The 20,322-nt window shown below is 39.7% G+C and overlaps 1 protein-coding gene across 2 annotated transcripts in view; it reads right to left on the reverse strand.

The window, feature by feature from the left end:
• thsd7ba (thrombospondin, type I, domain containing 7Ba) overlaps positions 1 to 20,322 on the reverse strand; it is a 518,989-nt gene that overhangs the window by 366,764 nt on the left and 131,903 nt on the right. For both annotated transcript variants that reach the window (XM_061926051.1, XM_061926050.1), the window contains exon 3: positions 5,774 to 6,611. In XM_061926051.1, coding sequence (XP_061782035.1) covers positions 5,774 to 6,611 — 838 coding nt within the window. The remainder of the gene's footprint in view (positions 1 to 5,773; positions 6,612 to 20,322) is intronic.

The following is a 20,322-nucleotide window of genomic DNA, read 5'->3' on the forward strand; positions in this document are numbered from 1 at the left end:
TCAAAACATTTTTATGCATCAGGGTGTCTATTAATACTCTTAAAGGTTGCGACAAGGCTCAGACATGCACTAACCAAATATGCCTGATTAGCACTCCACACGAGTCAATAACATCAACAAAGCTCACCTTTGTGCATTCACACACAGCATAAAATGTTTGATGGACAAAATAAGACAAAGGAGGAGTGGCATAAAACAAGTCTTTCTTTGGCAGCGTCGGAGAAAGTTGCACACGTAAACAAACAGTTGTGTCACAGACCACGCAACTACGGTGAGTTCAAGGACAGACAAAATTAGTAGGACAAAACGGCGCTCGCCAAATACTCTCATCAGTGAAGCATAAACATATTAAAGAGTGGGCTTTCCAACAATTAGGAAGGTTTTTGTCATGTTTGTCCTCCTTCAAACAAAATATATATATTTTCCACCATCTTTTTCCATTTTAGTATATTTTATGAAAAATCTTCAGGCAGCCAAAAAATGAATCATACCCAAATAATCCGGTGGTTTTATTCAAAATGTTTTTATGCATCAGCGTGTCTATTAATACTCTTAAAGGTCGCGGCAAGGCTCAGAGATGCACTAACCAAATATGCCTGATTAGCACTCCACACGAGTCAATAACATCAACAAAGCACACCTTTGTGCATTCACGCACAGCATAAAATGTTTGATGGACAAAATAAGACAAAGGAGGAGTGGTATAAAACAAGTCTTTCTTTGGCAGCATTGGAGAAAGTTGTACATGTAAACAAACTGTTGCGTCACAGACCACGCAACTACGGTGAGTTCAAGGACAGACAAAATTAGTAGGACAAAACGGCGCTTGCCAAATACTCTCATCAGTGAAACATAAACATATTAAAGAGTGGGCTTTCTAACAATTAGGAAGGTTTGTGTCATGTTTGTCCTCCTACAAACAAAATATATATATTTTCCACCATCTTTTTCCATTTTAGTACATTTTATGAAAAATCACCATGGAGCCAAAAAATAAATCATACCCAAATAATCTGGTAGTTTAATTTAAAAAAATGTATGCATCAGGGTGTCTATTAATACTCTTAAAGGTCGCGGAAAGGCTCAGACATGCTCTAACCAAATATGCCTGATTAGCACTCCACACAATTCAATAACATCAACAAAGCTCACCTTTGTGCATTCACGCACAGCATAAAATGTTTGATGGACAAAATAAGACAAAGGAGGAGTGGCATAAAACAAGTCTTTCTTTGGCAGCGTCGGAGAAAGTTGCACACGTAAACAAACAGTTGTGTCACAGACCACGCAACTACGGTGAGTTCAAGGACAGACAAAATTAGTAGGACAAAACGGCGCTCGCCAAATACTCTCATTAGTGAAACATAAACATATTAAAGAGTGGGCTTTCCAACAATTAGGAAGGTTTTTGTCATGTTTGTCCTCCTTAAAACAAAATATATATATATTTTCCACCATCTTTTCCCATTTTTATACATTTTATGAAAAATCTCCAGGGAGCCAAAAAATAAATCAAACCCAAATAATCTGGTGGTTTTATTCAAAATGTCTATTAATACTCTTAAAGGTCGCGACAAGGCTCTAAAAAAAAAACACTTTTATAGAAGAAGAGTGACAAAGTTAGTTTGCGTATGCTAACTGATGAAACGCAGGTGCGACGCAGCCTAAATAAAATCTGGATTTTTCCACGCCGAAGACGAAGGGGGAACATAGGGCTCAATCTGTGATTTTGGCAATGAAGAGCATGAAACGCTAAGGCGGTCATGTGACCACCCGCTGAAGGATAAAACCAACACGGGTAAGCCTCTCCGAGTCCTGGTGCAGCATCGTGATGAGCGAATATTTCTTGCTCGCCTCCTACCATTCAGCACTACCTCGCTCAGCTGAAAACCAAATACAGACGTAGACGACGTGACCGCAGAGTGGCTCGGACTAATAAAACCTCCAGACTCTGAGACTCGGGAACAAAAACCCCCGCAGGTTCATTCGCCCAAACTAAAATGTCAGTTTTATACCTGAATCTATGTCACTTTTGTTGATTATGTCACCACCAGTACATGTTTGCTCACTGTGCTTCCTGTTCTGTGCCTTGAACCGGAAGTATAACCGTCTAGAGAAGTGGTTCTTAACCTTGTTGGAGGTACCGAACCCAACTATGTTCATATGCACATTCACCGAACCCTTTTTCAGTGAAAAACTAAATGTTTTTTTATTTAGTTTTTGTTTTGCTGGTGCACAAAATGAACCGTGCATGAACATCACCTTGTTCAAAGAACAAAACCAACACAGAGCATCAACTCACGACAAATGACACACCTGCAAATCAGTGTGACTTCTGCTGTTGCCGTATCCGTAATACGGCCGATAGGGAGAAGTTTGTATTTACACGATGAGTCGGGTGTGTCTCGACCTCCGCCGAACCCCTTAGCCCGACTCACCGAACCCCTAGGGTTCCATCGAACCCAAGTGAAGAACCACTGCTCTGGTATTTGGCTCTCTATTAGATGCAATGGTTTTCCGTATTGGGACCATGATTTCGGTCCTAACTTGTTCACCGGTCCTCATATGGAAGGTACTTTTCCTTGTTGATGTCTCAAGAAGGGTAGAAATACAAGGACACACAAACACTCATTCTTGTATTTCTTACCTTCTTGAGACCTCCGAAAAAAATGCCGACCTCTATTATTATGATAAAGGTCGTAATTTTACTCAACGCAAGTCAAAATTTTACAGGAAAAACTGAACATTTGTGCAATATAATGATAAAAGTTGGAATTTTACCGAATAACAGTCGCAATTTTACAAGAAAAGCTTAAAGGGGAACATTATCACAATTTCAGAAGGGTTAAAACCATTAAAAATCAGTTCCCAGTGACTTATTATATTTTTCGAAGTTTTTTTCAAAATTTTACCCATCATGCAATATCCCTAAAAAAAGCTTCAAAGTGCCTGATTTTAACCATCGTTATATACACCCGTCCATTTTCCTGTGACGTCACATAGTGAAGCCAACACAAACAAACACGGCGGAAAGAACAGCAAGCTATAGCGACATTAGCTCGGATTCAGACTCGGATTTCAGCGGCTTAAGCGATTCAACAGATTACGCATGTATTGAAACGGATGGTTGTAGTGTGGAGGCAGGTAGCGAAAACGAAATTGAAGAAGAAACTGAAGCTATTGAGCCATATCGGTTTGAACCGTGTGCAAGCGAAACCGACGAAAACGACACGACAGCCAGCGACACGGGAGAAAGCGAGGACGAATTCGGCGATCGCCTTCTAACCAACGATTGGTATGTGTTTGTTTGGCATTAAAGGAAACTAACAACTATGAACTAGGTTTACAGCATATGAAATACATTTGGCAACAACATGCACTTTGAGAGTGCAGACAGCCCAATTTTCATCAATTAATATATTCTGTAGACATACCCTCGTCCGCGCTCTTTTCCCGAAAGCTGATCTGTCCAGTTTTGGAGTTGATGTCAGCAGGCCAGGGAAGCTAGGGTCGATAGGGGGTTTAGCTCGCTGGTCTGCGGGAACAAACTGCCGCCATTGCTTGCCGTGCTACGGAGGGCCTTTGTCCCTGAATTGCTCACACACTCCGGCAGATTCAATGGGGGTCTGGCGGCAGATTTCTTTGACTTTATCGTTGGAAATGCATCTGCTTTGAGTGTCGCAGGATATCCACACATTCTTGCCATCTCTGTCGTAGCATAGCTTTCGTCGGTAAAGTGTGCGGAACAAACGTCCAATTTCTTGCCACTTTCGCATCTTTGGGCCACTGGTGCAACTTGAATCCGTCCCTGTTCGTGTTGTTACACCCTCCGACAACACACCGACGAGGCATGATGTCTCCAAGGTACGGAAAACAGTCGAAAAAACGGAAAGTAACAGAGCTGATTTGACTCGGTGTTTGAGAAAATGACGGATTGCTTCCCGACGTGACGCCACGTCGTGACGTCATCGCTCCGAGAGCGAATATTAGAAAGGCGTTTAATTCGCCAAATTTCACCCATTTAGAGTTCGGAAATCGGTTAAAAAAATATATGGTCTTTTTTCTGCAACATCAAGGTATATATTGACGCTTACATAGGTCTGGTGATAATGTTCCCCTTTAACATTTTGCCAATTTTATGAAAAGAGTCGTAATTTTACTCGACAAAATTCACAATTTTATAAGAAAACTTTAAAATTTTGGCAATATTATAATAATAATAATTGGAATTTTACTTGGCAAAATGATGACAAAAGTTAGCTGGCGAGTTTTTTCGGGGTTGACGTCTTGTTTTATCATATATTTCTGCCTTTTGCACCTGTCCATGTTTACTTTTGTATGCACATTAAATCAACAACAAATCCTGACTTTGGAGCAATGTTCACAGACTCTAGTACAGTGGTTCTTAACCTTGTTGGAGCTACCGAACCCCGCCGTTTTCATATGCTCATTCAAAGAACCCTTCTATAGTGAAAAATAAAATGTGTTTTTTTTTTCAAATTCAAGACCAAAGTTTTTATTTACCCGCCGAACCCCTGAGGCCAACTCACCGAACCCCTAGGGTTCGATCGAACCCAGGTTAAGAACCACTGGATAGCGTGTCTGCTCGAAAGGATTGTCCGTTCAAGCGACATTTGTAAGTTTTACCATGTAGCTAAAACAATTCATACTAACTACACCGTCCCATGTGTGATGTCTGTAGGAGTGTTTCATGCATATTTGAACCTGCTATTGTATTATGATCAAGTTAGCGTTGTTAGCATTACTGAATATGCTAACAAGCTTTAAAGTGTTCGTGTTAGCATTATTAACCTTTTTTTTGTATTGTTTCAGTTTCGTAAATCCACCAAAAACGTGACCGAGGAGTTATTGGGTCTGTTTAGCTGATTAGGAGAGCTAGCTTCCGCAGCTAGTGGGTCCATGACCATGGCTTCTGTTTTGTCCGATCAGCCGTTTTACTGCCGTGTTACAGGCACCGTTTGAAAACAAAATAAAAGTGGCTTGAAGATGATCTGTAAAACATAATCCATGCAACATTTTGACCAAAGAACCACCATTACATGTTTTGTAGACCACAAGGGAGTCTTTTACATTTAGAAAACAAAGAATAATAATATGACTCCTGTTGCGTTTGGACCAGTTGTTCCTCCCAGGGAAGTCGCAGGTCGCTCCCGAGCTCTTTGCGACTCTTAAAGCTGAGTAGAAGAACCACCAGAGACAGAATAGGTATTTTGTAATATATTTGCAAAGCTTTGTAAATATACTGAGACCAGTCCAGCATAGAACATTCAAGATGGTCTGCCCCCCTCCAATGAAAAACCCTCTCCTCTATCAAGTCTCTCTCCCTCCCACCCTCGCAGTCTTGTCCCTCCAGCCCAAACACATGCCCATTGTCCTCCGCACCTGGACATAAGAATAGATAAGAGGAAGGAGTATCTCTCTTTCTTACATTCCACACTCAAGGTTAGCACACAGTATTTGCAGACAATTGGAAGAAAAACACTAGCTGTTTTGTAATATTATTATGAAATAAAAGAAGTAACACTTAAATTCGGATATATGTAAATATCTGCCTCCGACACTCCTTTAATGCGCCCTATAATCCGGTGGGCCTTATATGGGAAAACGGATCAAATATGAACCATTCATCGGCGGTGCGCCTTATAATCCGGTGCGCCCTATGGTCCAGAAAATAGGGTAATACTTTTAGAACGTGCTGTGGGCCGTTAAAAACTTTGGACATAAGGTTCTTATTTGTGTTGGATGACCTTACCTTAGCATCGCATTCTTGCCATCACTCCGTGTGCAGCGGACTTGCCGTGTCTGGTACCCCACCTCCAGCTCCCAAGACATGGGGTACTTGCGGTGGCCATGGTGGTGTTGGTGGTACCGGGATGCGTCCTTCTGCAACATGACTGTATTGTTCTCCTTGTTACTGCCGAAGTCCACAGTAGTCCGGCCACTCAACAGGGCGTCCTTGTGATGGGGGAGCCGACACTGGCTCCAGGCTCCCACTTTAAGGCTATACTGGTATTCATCCTCCCCGGCGGGGCAGGCGACGGGACCCGAGCAAGTCCTAGTGTCCGTCAGATTGGGGCAACCGGCGCCTCCGTACATGGACGTGGTCAGAACATGTCGAGTCCGATGCTGCAAGCCGACGCCGCAGGTCTTACTGCAGCCTGACCAGGAGTCGAAGTCCGAAACCACGCAGTCCTGAGGACACGGGATGAGACACGCCTGCTCCACCGGCGGTCTCTGGGAAAAGAACTCGCATATCCTCGAAGTGACCGTGGTGCGGTTCGAGGTGCGCACGCACTGGACTTTCCGTCTCTGGATGCCGTGCTGCGCCGTCACGCACTCCGGGGTCCTCAGCTTGAGTTCGTTGGAAAAGAACGGGACCAGGACGCAGCCCTCCCAGGCAGAGAGCTCCCACTCGAAGAGGTCCTGGTGCCAGTCGCACACTTTGAAGCAGTGCCGCCGACTCTCGGGTCTGTCCATGTGGTTACAATGCGAGTGGTGGGTGGTCCAGCCCTCCCTGTGGACGCACCATATTGTCCTGGTCTGAACTCCACCGGACCCGCAGTCTTCACCCACACAATGGCCCCACTGGCCTGGACACAAGAAGGGAGAATCATTTCATTAAAAATGTAAGCTTTACAAAGACCGATTGCAATTATCTGCCAAATTGCAATTCGAGGCCATTCGCTTAACCTCCGTGATTGTTTTATTCATGACCGGAGGAAGGACAACAAAGGAACTTAACGCAATCAAAACAGTAGTGAAGATCAATGTATAGAAAACCAGGACAAGGATGAGATTCACTTAGGGCCGTAGACTCCCTATGTGAGGCCCAAGTCCCAAGTCCCAAGTCCCAATACTTAAAAAATAACCTAGACAGTGGTTAGAGTGTCCGCCCTGAGATCGGTAGGTTGTGAGTTCAAACCCCAGCCAAGTCATACCAAAGACTATAAAAATGGAACCCATCACTCAGCATCAAAGGTTGGAATTGGGGGCTAAATCACCAAAAATGTTTATATATAAATATATATACACTATAACCACATACAAATATATATAAACCACATATAAATATATATACACTATAACCACATATAAATATATATAAACCACATATAAATATATATATATACACTATAACCACATACAAATATATATAAACCACATATAAATATATATACACTATAACCATATATATATATATATATATATATATATATATATATATATATATATATATATATATATATATATATATATATACAATAACCACATATAAATATGTATAAACCACATATAAATGTATATACACTATAAGCACATATAAATATATATAAACCACATATAAATATATATATATATATATACACTATAACCACATACAAATATATATAAACCACATATAAATATATATACACTATAACCACATTAAAAAAAAAAAAAAAAAAAAAAAAATATATATATATATATATATATATATATATATATATATATATATATATATATATATATACATATACAATAACCACATATAAATATGTATAAACCACATATAAATGTATATACACTATAAGCACATATAAATATATATAAACCACATATAAATATATATACACTATAACCACATATAAATATATACATACACAATAACCACATATAAATATGTATAAACCACATATAAATATATATACACTATAACCACATATAAATATATATAAACCACATATAAATATATACATACACTATAACCACATATAAATATATATAAACCACATATAAATATATATACACTATAACCACATATAAATATATAAACCACATAAAAATATATACACACGCTATAACCGTATATAAATATATATATATAAACCACATATAAATATATATACACTATAACCACATATAAATATATATATATACACTATAACTACATAAAAATATGTATAAACCACATATACATATACATACACTATAACCACATATAAATATATATAAACCACATATAAATATGTATAATCCACATATAAATACATATAAACCACATACAAATACATATAAACCACATATAAATATATATAAATTACATATAAATATATATACAATATAACCACATATAAACATATATAAACCACATATAAATATATATAAACCACATATAAATATATATAAACCACACATAAATATATATACACTATAACCACATATAGATATATATAAACCACATATATACATATATATATATATATATATATATATATATATATATATATATATATATATATATATATATACATATATATGAATATATATATATATATATATATATATATATATATATATATATATATATATATATATATATATATATATATATATATATATACATATACACTATAACCACATATAATGATAAATATATATAAACCACGTATAAATATATATATATACTATAACCACATATAAATATATATAAACCACATATAAATATACTGTATATACACTATAACCACATATAAACCTGTTTGATGCTTCAAAGAGTTCCTGGGGATCTATTTAGGTTCAGATCCGGTAGAGGTTGAGCTGAGCTATGATTTTATAACAGTTTTAAAATTTATCAGGGAAGTTCGAATTTGAAGGTGTGTTGGTAGTGCATTCCACTGTGTGGTGGCAAAATAGTAGAATGCATTTTTTCCCATGAGAGTCTTGAATTTGGTGGGGACGATCTGCACGTGGTTTTGTTTACTGTGTTTAGATGTTTGTTAACTGTGTGAACATTTTACATTTAGTGTGTAAGCAAAAAACTGTAAATGCATTGTAACGCAGTTAATGCACAGAAGTTGAGACATACCTAAAATCTTTAAAATAAAAGGACGCTTCAAAATAGGTCTAAACGTCGATCAAATAGAGGGATCTAAGTTGGGCTTCCTTAGCAGAGGTTCCAGTCCGTGGAACTGGGCTGCAGGTTTGAGCTGTGCTACAACGTAGTCGAGCGAGGACAGGGACCATACAGAGGTCTTGATCATTAGATCTCAGAAACCTGGTGAGGTGGGGGTGGACTTGGGCGTAAGGACGCTTTTACCAACTGTGCTGTTCTGAAAACGCCGCCTGCATGCGTGATTTATGGAAGTGTGATCGGGAGTGATTCCGCCGCCAGGGGATGCGGTGAACACAAGCATTAGCTCTCTCCCAAACCTCGGAATAACCGCTCGCTATCTGTCAGCTTCGACATGTGTCGGCCTCCCGGGACCAAGGAGTCGGCCTCGGTTCCTTCGCTCCGTTCTCAGCACAGAGCTAATGGCTTCCCCGATGGCCCCCCGGTATATTTATTTCATCAACGCCCTGGAATAAAAGGGCTGAGAGGTTGAGCCAATTACACCACGATACCGGAACAGACAGAAATTAAACAGACCGTGTTCTAACCATGTTGACTGGAAGTGGGACTAACCAGAGAACAGAAGCAATCTACTTTGCCCCGGAAGCTCACAGATGGCACCAAATTGGAAGCTAACAACGGAGCAATAAACTGTCTCGTCAACGAGCAGCACTCGATCAAAAAACTACAAGGATCTCAGCACAGTGGAATGTCTTAATCTCTTCCCCCGGCGGTCCCTTTAATTACATTTGGTAAAAGCCGCACTGGGTAAGTTCAGGAGGAATTTATTGGACATCTGGGCGCGCAAGTCTCGCAGTTAAGATGCGGTTAGCGCCCCAAATGTTTGTTTGCCCAATTAAAGACGATACAAAACGACGTCCTATTATTCATCTGGATGTTGAAGTCATTTCATTAAAGCAGTGGAAATATAATAACTCTACTCCACTTTGTGTTTTGATTGGTCTTTTTCCACACAGCCAAACATCACAACTTTTGTGTTTACTGACATCCATCCGACCCTTTTCCATACCCATTGTCCACATGAGCTGGACCCCTGGCATGAACACTTTACCCTTGTGTAACGTTCATATTGTTGTTACCCAGCCAGCGTTTGTGGGTCTGATGGACCCGTTGCATTTTGTGGCTTTTAATGCCTCACAATCAAACACTTTTATGTTAAAATACTGAACAGATGTTTACCTTATCCCAATAAACATCTGTTCAGTATTTTAACATAAAAGTGTTTGATTGTGAGGCATTATATATATATATATATATATATATATATATATATATATATATATATATATACATATATATATATATGAATCATTTTGTGAATTTTCCTTTGGTTATTTCATTATGATTATGACATTTTTACGTCTAAAAGAATTGACTGTATTAATCTAAAACAATGTAATACAAAATGAATAATAATTCCCTTACAATATATATTAAAAAAGTCACTATATATATATATATATATATATATATATATATATATATATATATATATATATATATATATATATATATATATATATATAAAAAAAGTTTGACTCAGATTTTAAATTCGAAAAACAAATCAGCAGCGTCGTTCAAAAAAGCTTTTATCAATTACGCCAAATAGCGAAAGTGAAACCGCTTCTATCAAGACATGATCTTGAGAAATTAATCCACGCTTTTATCTCGACTCGTCTTGATTATTGTAATGCCCTGTATGTTGGCATTAGCCAGGCCTCCCTCGCCCGCCTGCAGCTCGTGCAGAACTCTGCTGCTCGTCTGCTAACACAGACCCGCAGACGTGAGCACATCACCCCTATTTTAGCGTCCCTTCACTGGCTCCCTGTGCGTTACCGAACACATTTTAAACTCCTTTTATTTGTTTTTAAATGTCTAAACAACCTCGCGCCAACCTATCTCTCCGACCTCCTTCAGCCTTACTGCCCCACCCGATCCTTAAGATCAGCCGATCAGCTGCTGTTGACGGTCCCTGACACAAGGCTGAAGCTTAGAGGTGACAGAGCTTTCGCCGTTGCTGCTCCCAAGCTCTGGAACGACCTACCCCTGAGTGTTAGACAAGCCTCCTCTCTTCCTGTTTTTAAATCTCTCTTAAAAACATACTTTTATTCCATGGCTTTTAACACTGAGTGATATCCATCCTGCAATGGCGCCCCATAATACACCTGCTGTGATCCTGTTCTTATGTTTTTATGTTTTTATTAATTCTATTTTAATTATTTATTTTTTATCGTGTTCTGTTTGTGTTGTGTTGTGTTTGCTCGGTACTCGTTTTATCTTTTAACCTGCTCATTGTACAGCACTTTGGCTACCCCTGTGGTAAATTTTAAATGTGCTCTATAAATAAAGTTGATTTGATTTGATTTGATATATATATATATATATATATATATATATATATATATATTAAAAAATGTCAATATATATATATATATATATATATATATATATATATATATATATATATATATATATATATATATATATATATATATATATATATATATATATATATATATAGTGACTTTTTTTAATATATATTGTAAGGGAATTATTATTCATTTTGTATTACATTGTTTTAGATTAATACATTACATTTTTTTTAGATGTCAAAGGTATCAGTATTGGCGATAACGAGCCTTGTTTTTACTTGATCGATACCAAAACCCCCAGTATCGCCCACTGCTACTTTATAAACATACTGTAATTCAAACAAACATTTTTACCCATTTGCATCGGATGGCGTGACATACATGACGATTGTGCAGCTCTCATTTACATCAGTTGTTTTTCACCAGATGACACCGCGGTAAGTTCATCACTGCAAGAGTCTGCAGGTGATCAACTATGGCGAAATGATAAAGAGCGCTTTAAATTAATGATTGGAGACAGACAGCATGAAGTGCGACTGCTTAATCCCCTCTCGCCGTTCCTTCCGTCTCCCCGTTTCCCTCTCCGACAGTTCTCCCGCCATCCATCGGCGTGAGTCGGGCTGTTTATATGTACGTGTCGGAAGGCTTTTTAATTAAATGATACCTGTGCCATGGAGTCACATTATGCACAGACGCTCCCCCGTGCCATCAATTGCAATTCATGAGTGCTGCAACAGATCTTCAATTACGACCTTTGCATATGCAGACGAACGGATTCATCATCAGGCATCTCCAGAAGGCTCATATTAAGTCCGAGCCGACGAAAGAAAGAAAAATGAATGAATGCATTCAGTAAGTGAGGTGACAGCGTTGTTATGATATTTGTTTAAAATATGAAGAATTTGTTTTAGCTGTTCCAAGTCAACGCGTAGATACCGCAGAACCTAAACAATGCATGCTAATCAATTCTGTGCCCTGAGGCGTTATTTCTATGCATGTAGGCGTTTATATGGATCCACTTATTCATCAGCTGTACTCGAATACCAAACAATAATCACAACTCCTGCAGTTGGAAAAGCAAGATATGGTTAGATCGGAAGATGCTGGCAGTCGTTCAAGGTACCCGAAGCCAAAGCTGCTACAAATGACGGGATTATGCGGGGAGAGCGTGGGCACTCAGACTTTTTTTTTGTGATTTTTGCACTAAATCGCAAGCTGGACAACATCTTGAAGATGCCGTCTGCTCTGCATGGCGAAGTAGAATGAATTTGAGGACTAGGAATAGACAATTAGAGTGAGAAGTTTAAATTTGTTTTTGGCTTAAACACTAGGGTTGTACGGTATACCGGTACAAGTATAGTACCGCGATACTAATGAATCATATTCGGTACTATACCGCCTCTAAAAAGTACCGGTCACCCACCCCGTGCCCTGTCGTCGTCACGCCGTGTCTTTGCTGGTTTTTTGGCAGTGCACACACACGGAGTACTGACAAGCAGACACAGTGTGTAGACAGAAAAGGGAGAACGGACACATTTTGGCCTCAAAAATAACGATTGTGGCAGTGTGCAGGTCGGAAAACTATTTTTTTTCCATGAATCAGGCATACAGAAAAGCGTACCGATTGCATGGGAAGTTAAGGAAATAGCTAACGGGAAAACTTAGCATTGAACCAAGAATCAAACGGTTGCATGAGCAAACAAGACAGTCAGACTGAGTGTGGCGAAAAGCAGGAATAAATAGCTCTCGGATTAGTGCCCGGGAGCAGGTGAGCGTCCCGAACACTAATCAGTGGAAATAATCAGCACCCATGGCAACCCCGGACACACAAACCCAGGGGTGCTGAAACAGAACTAAGGGAGTCTTTAACTAAACAAAACATGATCCGGGCAACGGATCATAACATGCTATCTAGCGAGCTTGTTTCTGAGTTCTTTGCTTACGCGTTATAGAATTTTACATTTTCAATGTTAATAATGTTAGAAACATTTCACTAAAAAAACAAAAAATTATGTGGTAAGTGTCAAAAGGGGGGGCGTGGTTAAGAGGGGAGGAGTATATTTACAGCTAGAATTCACCAAGTCAAGTATTTCATATATATATATATATATATATATATATATATATATATATATATATATATATATATATATATATATATATATATATATATATATATATATATATATAAGAAATACTTGACTTTCAGTGAATTCTAGCTATATATATTTACGTTATAGTATATACATATATATATATATATATATATATATATATATATATATATATATATATATATATATATATATGTATATATATATATATATATATATATATATATATATAAATAAGAGAAATACTTGAATTTCAGTGTTCTTTTATTTACACATATACACACACATAACACTCATCTACTCATTGTTGAGTTAAGGGTTGAATTGTCCATCCTTGTTCTATTCTCTGTCACTATTTTTCTAACCATGCTGAACACCCTCTCTGATGATGCATTCTGCTTCGTCTCCTTGTTGTGTGCGCAGTTGTGCACTCTCTAAAAGCCCTAGATATTATTGTCACATATGCATGTACAGTAGATGGCAGTATTGTCCTGTTTAAGAGTGTCACAACATTGCTGTTTACGACAGACAAACTGCTTTACGGTAGACGAAAACGTGACTGCTGTTGTTGTGTGTTGTTACCGCGCTGGGAGGACGTTAATGAAACTGCCTAACAATAAACCCACATAAGAAACCAAGAACTCGCCCTCGATCATTCTACAGTTATAACGTCATTGAGCAGGCACGCTGTTTATATCGTGGGAAAGCGGACGTGAAGACAGGCTGTCGACACGTCACTCAGGTCCGCATGGAATTCGGGAGAAAATTTGTCCCGGAAAATCCAGGAGGGTTGGCAAGTATGTGTGTAAGTCATTACACAACTCTTATGCTTGAAGGCCGTTGCTATAGTTATTATCAATTGTGCTGAAGTTGTACTTTTCTATCTGTGCAAAGCGAGTCGTCTCGTATCAGTGTTTTCAGACCCTGAATCGGCCTGCTGACTGCGAAGGCCGAACATCGAGTGCCGTGACGCAGACAGGGCAGAGACAGGGCGATATCACGAGTGTCAACACATTTGCATTTCATTAATAGTCATATATTGTGTTCCAATTACGTCTCTCCTCATTGAGCAAAATTTAACTCTGTCTCTGCATGATTCCTTGCTTCTTGTCTGTTTAATAAATGTCATCAGTGTTTGAACCTGACATGGAGCAGCGCCAGAAATGCTGCAGCTTCGATATCGGCTGCCCCCATCGCGTTGCAAGTCTTGTAGTTTCTGTGTCAAGTTTTTTTTTTTTTTTCCTGGCCCCAGCCCTGGCCAACAGAGTTCAACCAATCTCTCGAAGCAACAACCTTGCCTGGTCGCCTGCAGCCAGGAAAAACAATCCAGATTAGAATGTTTGTGTTTAATTGTCCCAATACCAAGAATTTGGTATTGGGACATTAGTTCCTGGAATTTTGGGAAAACCAGGAATTTTTCCAGTTCCAAAAACAACTTTGTTTTGTGTCCTAATTGAGAGGAATGTTTTGACGGTGAAACGTGAGAAATAGTCGCCAGAAAAAAAGTGTGAAAATATGGCTTTGGAAAACCAGGAATTCTGGAAAATCTTGGATTTTTTTTAACTTGGAAAAATGGTAGTTTGAATTTCCAGGATGGTGGAATGTGTTGAAGGTAGAATGGTCTAAAGCGGTTGAAAAATGTGGAAATGGCAGAAGATTGAAAATGGCCGATTCATTTTGAATGGGAAAATTGTTCTGGAAAACCTGGAACTCTGGGAAATCTGTAAATTTTTGGAAATTTTCAAGGAAAAGACCGTGATTTCTGAATAGGCTGAACAGTTTGAATTTGGAACGGTTTTAATCGTATGAAAAATGTGAGAATTGTGGAACTTTGAAAAATGTCCCATTGGTTTAAATGAGAAACTCCAAAATGGTATTACGAAGTTCCTGGAATTTTGGGAAAACCGGGAATTTTCCCAGTTCAAAAAACAACTTTGTTTTGTGTCCTAATTGAGAGGAACGTTTTGACGGTGAAACGTTTGAAGTGGGTAGAAAAATGTGGGAGAAATAGTCGCCTGAAAAAAGGGTGGAAATGGGGCTTTGAAAAGCCAGGAATTATGGAAAATCCAAATTTTTTTTTTGCTTGGAATAAGGGTAGTTTCAATTTCCAGGATGGTGAAATGTGTTGAAGGTGGAATGGTTTGAATCGGTTGAAAAATGTGGAAATCGCGGAAGTTTGAAAAATGGCTAATTCATTTTGAATGCGAAAAATGTCCCGGAAAATCTGGAATTCTGGGAAATCTGGGAATTTGTGTCAAGGGAAAGCCCACGATTCCCGAATAAGCTGAACAGTTTGAAGCTAGAGCGGTTTAAATCGGTTGAAAAATGTGGAAATGGCGGAAGATTGAAAAATGGCCAGTTCATTTTGAATGGGAAAAATGTCCCGGAAAACCTGGAATTCTGGGAAATTTGGCAATTTTTGGAATTTGTCAAGGTAAAGCCCGCGATTCCCGAATAGGCTGAACAGTTTGAAGTTGGAATGGTTTGAATCGGATTAAAATGTGGGAGTTGTGGAACTTTGAAGAATATACCATTAGTTTGAATGGGAATTTCCCCCAAAATTGGGAAATTCGGTAAAAGCGGGATTTTTTTTCAAAATGGTAAATAAAAAGAAAACTTGAATGGTCTGAATAAGTTGGAGTGCTTGGTGTTGACTTTTTTCAAATCCGTCGAGAAATATTGAAGTACTAACAAGTTGAATTGAGAAATGGTATTACGAAGTTCCTGGAATTTTGGGAAAACCGGGAATTTTCCCAGTTCAAAAAACAACTTTGTTTTGTGTCCTAATTGAGAGGAATGTTTTGACGGTGAAACGTTTGAAGTGGGTAGAAAAATGTGGGAGAAATAGTCGCCTGAAAAAAGGGTGGAAATGGGGCTTTGAAAAGCCAGGAATTATGGAAAATCCAATTTTTTTTTTTGCTTGGAAGAAGGGTAGTTTCAATTTCCAGGATAGTGAAATGTGTTGAAGGTGGAATGGTTTGAATCGGTTGAAAAATGTGGAAATCGCGGAAGTTTGAAAAATGGCTAATTCATTTTGAATGCGAAAAATGTCCCGGAAAATCTGGAATTCTGGGAAATCTGGGAATTTTTGTCAAGGGAAAGCCCACGATTCTCGAATAAGCTGAACAGTTTGAAGCTGGAGCGGTTTAAATCGGTTGAAAAATGTGGAAATGGCGGAAGATTGAAAAATGGCCAATTCATTTTGAATGGGAAAAATGTCCCGGAAAACCTGGAATTCTGGGAAATTTGGCAATTTTTGGAATTTGTCAAGGTAAAGCCCGCGATTCCCGAATACGCTGAACAGTTTGAAGTTGGAATGGTTTGAATCGGATTAAAATGTGGGAGTTGTGGAACTTTGAAGAATATACCATTAGTTTGAATGGGAATTTCCCAAAACATTGGGAAATTCGGTAAAAGCGGGATTTTTTTCCCATCCATCCATCCATCTTCCTCCGCTTATCCGAGGTCGGGTCGCGGGGGCAGCAGCCTAAGCAGGGAAGCCCAGACTTCCCTCTCCCCAGCCACTTCGTCCAGCTCTTCCTGTGGGACCCCGAGGCGTTCCCAGGCCAGCCGGGAGACATAGTCTTCCCAACGTGTCCTGGGTCTTCCCCGCGGCCTCCTACCGGTGGGACGTGCCCTAAACACCTCCCTAGGGAGGCGTTCGGGTGGCATCCTGACCAGATGCCCGAACCACCTCATCTGGCTCCTCTCCATGTGGAGGAGCAGCGGCTTTACTTTGAGCTCCTCCCGGATGGCAGAGCTTTTCACCCTAAGGGAGAGCCCCGCCACCCGGCGGAGGAAACTCATTTCGGCCGCTTGTACCCGTGATCTTGTCCTTTCGGTCATAACCCAAAGCTCATGACCATAGGTGAGGATGGGAACGTAGATCGACCGGTAAATTGAGAGCTTTGCCTTCCGGCTCAGCTCCTTCTTCACCACATTGGATCGATACAGCGTCCGCATTACTGAAGACGCCGCACCGATCCGCCTGTCGATCTCACGATCCACTCTTCCCCCACTCGTGAACAAGACTCCGAGGTACTTGAACTCCTCCACTTGGGGCAAGATCTCCTCCCCAACCCGGAGATGGCACTCCACCCTTGTCCGGGCGAGAACCATGGACTCGGACTTGGAGGTGCTGATTCTCATCCCAGTCGCTTCACACTCAGCTGCGAACCGATCCAGCGAGAGCTGAAGATCCTGGCCAGATGAAGCCATCAGGACCACATCATCTGCAAAAAAGCAGAGACCTAATCCTGCAGCCACCAAACCGGATCCCCTCAACGCCTTGACTGCGCCTAGAAATTCCGTCCATAAAAGTTATGAACAGATGATTTTTTTTTGAAAATGGTAAATAAAAAGAAAACTCGAATGGTCTGAATAAGTTGGAGTGCTTGGTGTTGACATTTTTCAAATCCGTCGAGAAATTTTGAAGTAGTAACAAGTTGAATTGAGACTTGGTATTACGGAGTTCCTGGAATTTTTCCTGGCCCCAGACTGAGCCTGCCTCCCCCCATAAAAGTGCCCTATCCTATCCTAATGACAGATTTCCACCATTATTAAAAATCTGCAAAGAGACTAATCAGGATCCAATCCAGGCTCCTCTATGCAAGCAAAAAGTGTCATTTAAATGTGCAAATAAAGGAGCGTTTCCCCGTAATTGACCTCCTTATTGCTTTTTAATGAAGCCATCAGTCAGAGGCGGCGGTAAAACGTGGAGATGAAAGGTGCAGAAAAAAAAACATCCAATAAAAAACATCATATTTGTTCTACTCGCTTCCAAGAGGTTTGTCCCTACAGTCCAGTAGCAGGAAAACAATACTATGTCAGGCTGTAATATAAGTGTTGGATTACTGCCTGGCTTCCAGTGACCGGCACATCCCTTGTCAGCCTCGTGCAAACACAGAGGTGGCAAAATAACAAGGCTTCCAGAAAAGGTGCATCGGTTTTCTTAAGAATATGCTGTTCTAGGAACATTGTGTTATGATACCAGGTTTGGGAACACAAGCACGTACGGAATGTTGGACTATACCGGCTTTAAAATGCATCATGATGATAACGGAGAGTATCATAATCAGTGTTTGGAAAAGAGTACTTTCAAAAAAGTAAATAACTGTAGTTACTTTGCCAAAAATAGTTATGAACTACTAACGGAATTGCTCTTTAACCCTTGTGTAATGTTCATATTGTTGGTACTCAGGAGGACAACAGGGTGACAAGAAATAAATCATCCAGACTAGAGATAAATTGCATTATTATGTTTATCTTACCTAAAAATAAATATATTTATTAATTACAAAAAAAAAACTACCGTATTTTCCGCACCATTAGCCGCACCTAAAAACCACAAATTTACTCAAAAGCTGACAGTGCGGCTTTTAACCCGGTGCGCTTTATATATGGATAAATATTAAGATTCATTTTCATAAAGTTTCGTTCTCGCAACTTCGGTAAACAGCCGCCATCTTTTTTCCCGGTAGAGCAGGAAGCGCTTCTTCTTCTACGCAAGCAACCGCCAAGGTAAGCACCCGCCCCCATAGAACAGGAAGCGCTTCTTCTTGTACTGTAAGCAACCACCCGCCCCCGGAAGAAGAAGAAGCGCGCGGTGCATGCTGGGATATGTGACGTTTCATTTCCATTTGTGTGTTTATGTAAAGACCCCAAAATGGCTCCTATTAAGTGTGTTGTCTGTCTAATTATAAATAATGCAGACGAGGCGTGTTAACTGAGTTCTCAACGTTTACTCACAGCGTGCTCATAACCACATTCTAACTGCCAGCATACAACAACGCTTCTCAGGGCTACCGCGCATGCTCGTAACTATCGTTGCATGCTGGGTAGTGTAGTTGTTATATTTGCTAGCTCATAACAGCACATTAAGAGACACGCTTACGCGCTTAATTCAATACTCGCCGTCATTCCGGGTGGATTGACAAAAGACCTCCAGCCGCTAGATATTGGTGTCAACAGGGCATTCGAAGCTAGACTGCTAACTGCGTGGGAACAATGGATGACAGAAGGCGAACACACCTTCACTAAGACAGGGAGACAGCGCCAGACGACGCCAACATCTGCCAGTGGATCGTAAATGCCTGGGCAGATATTTCGGTCACAACTGTGGTCCGAGCTTTCCGGAAGGCAGGATTCACAGAACTGCTGGATAACAGTGACACTGACTCCGATGACTTCGACGAGACGGAACCGGCCATTTTGGATCTCACATTTGCCCAACTTTTCACTTCGGACACCGAAGACGAAGGATTTCCGAATGAAGAATAACTTCAGAAAGTGAGCGCTATGTTTATTTTGTGTGTTGTGACATTAACGTTCGAGCAACATTATGTTGCTATTGCTCTGCACTATTTTGAATTTTACTATGTTTGTGATTGCACATTTGCGTACATTTTGGGAGTGAACAGAGTTGTTAGAACGCTGGTTTTTAATATATTATTAAAGTTTGACTGACCTATCTGACTGTTTTTTTGACATTCCCTTTAGCGCAGCGTAGGCGCGGCTTATAGTCCGGGGCGGCTTATTGGTGGACAAAGTTATGAAATATGCCATTCATTGAAGGTGCGGCTAATAATCCGGTGCGCCTTATAGTGCGGAAAATACGGTAAATACATTTTTACTATATTTTGCTAAAAACATCAAAATTAATTGTGTTTTTATTTGTATTTTTTTCTGACTCCTTATTACATCCAGCCATAGAATCAGGGCCGGCCCGTGGCATAGGCCGTATAGGCAAATGCTAAGGGCGCCGTCCATCAGGGGGCGCCATGCCAGTGCCACAAATGTTGGAGTAAAAAAAAAAAAAAAAAAAAAAGTTGTTACTATTATTTCTAAATACAAAAAAATAATCTCACGTTAATTAAAATGCAAAGTAAAGCCTATTTAATAGAAATATTATTTGTTACAACATTAC

This window comes from Nerophis lumbriciformis, linkage group LG31, assembly GCF_033978685.3.
Source record: "Nerophis lumbriciformis linkage group LG31, RoL_Nlum_v2.1, whole genome shotgun sequence".
Classification (NCBI taxonomy): Eukaryota; Metazoa; Chordata; class Actinopteri; order Syngnathiformes; family Syngnathidae; genus Nerophis; species Nerophis lumbriciformis.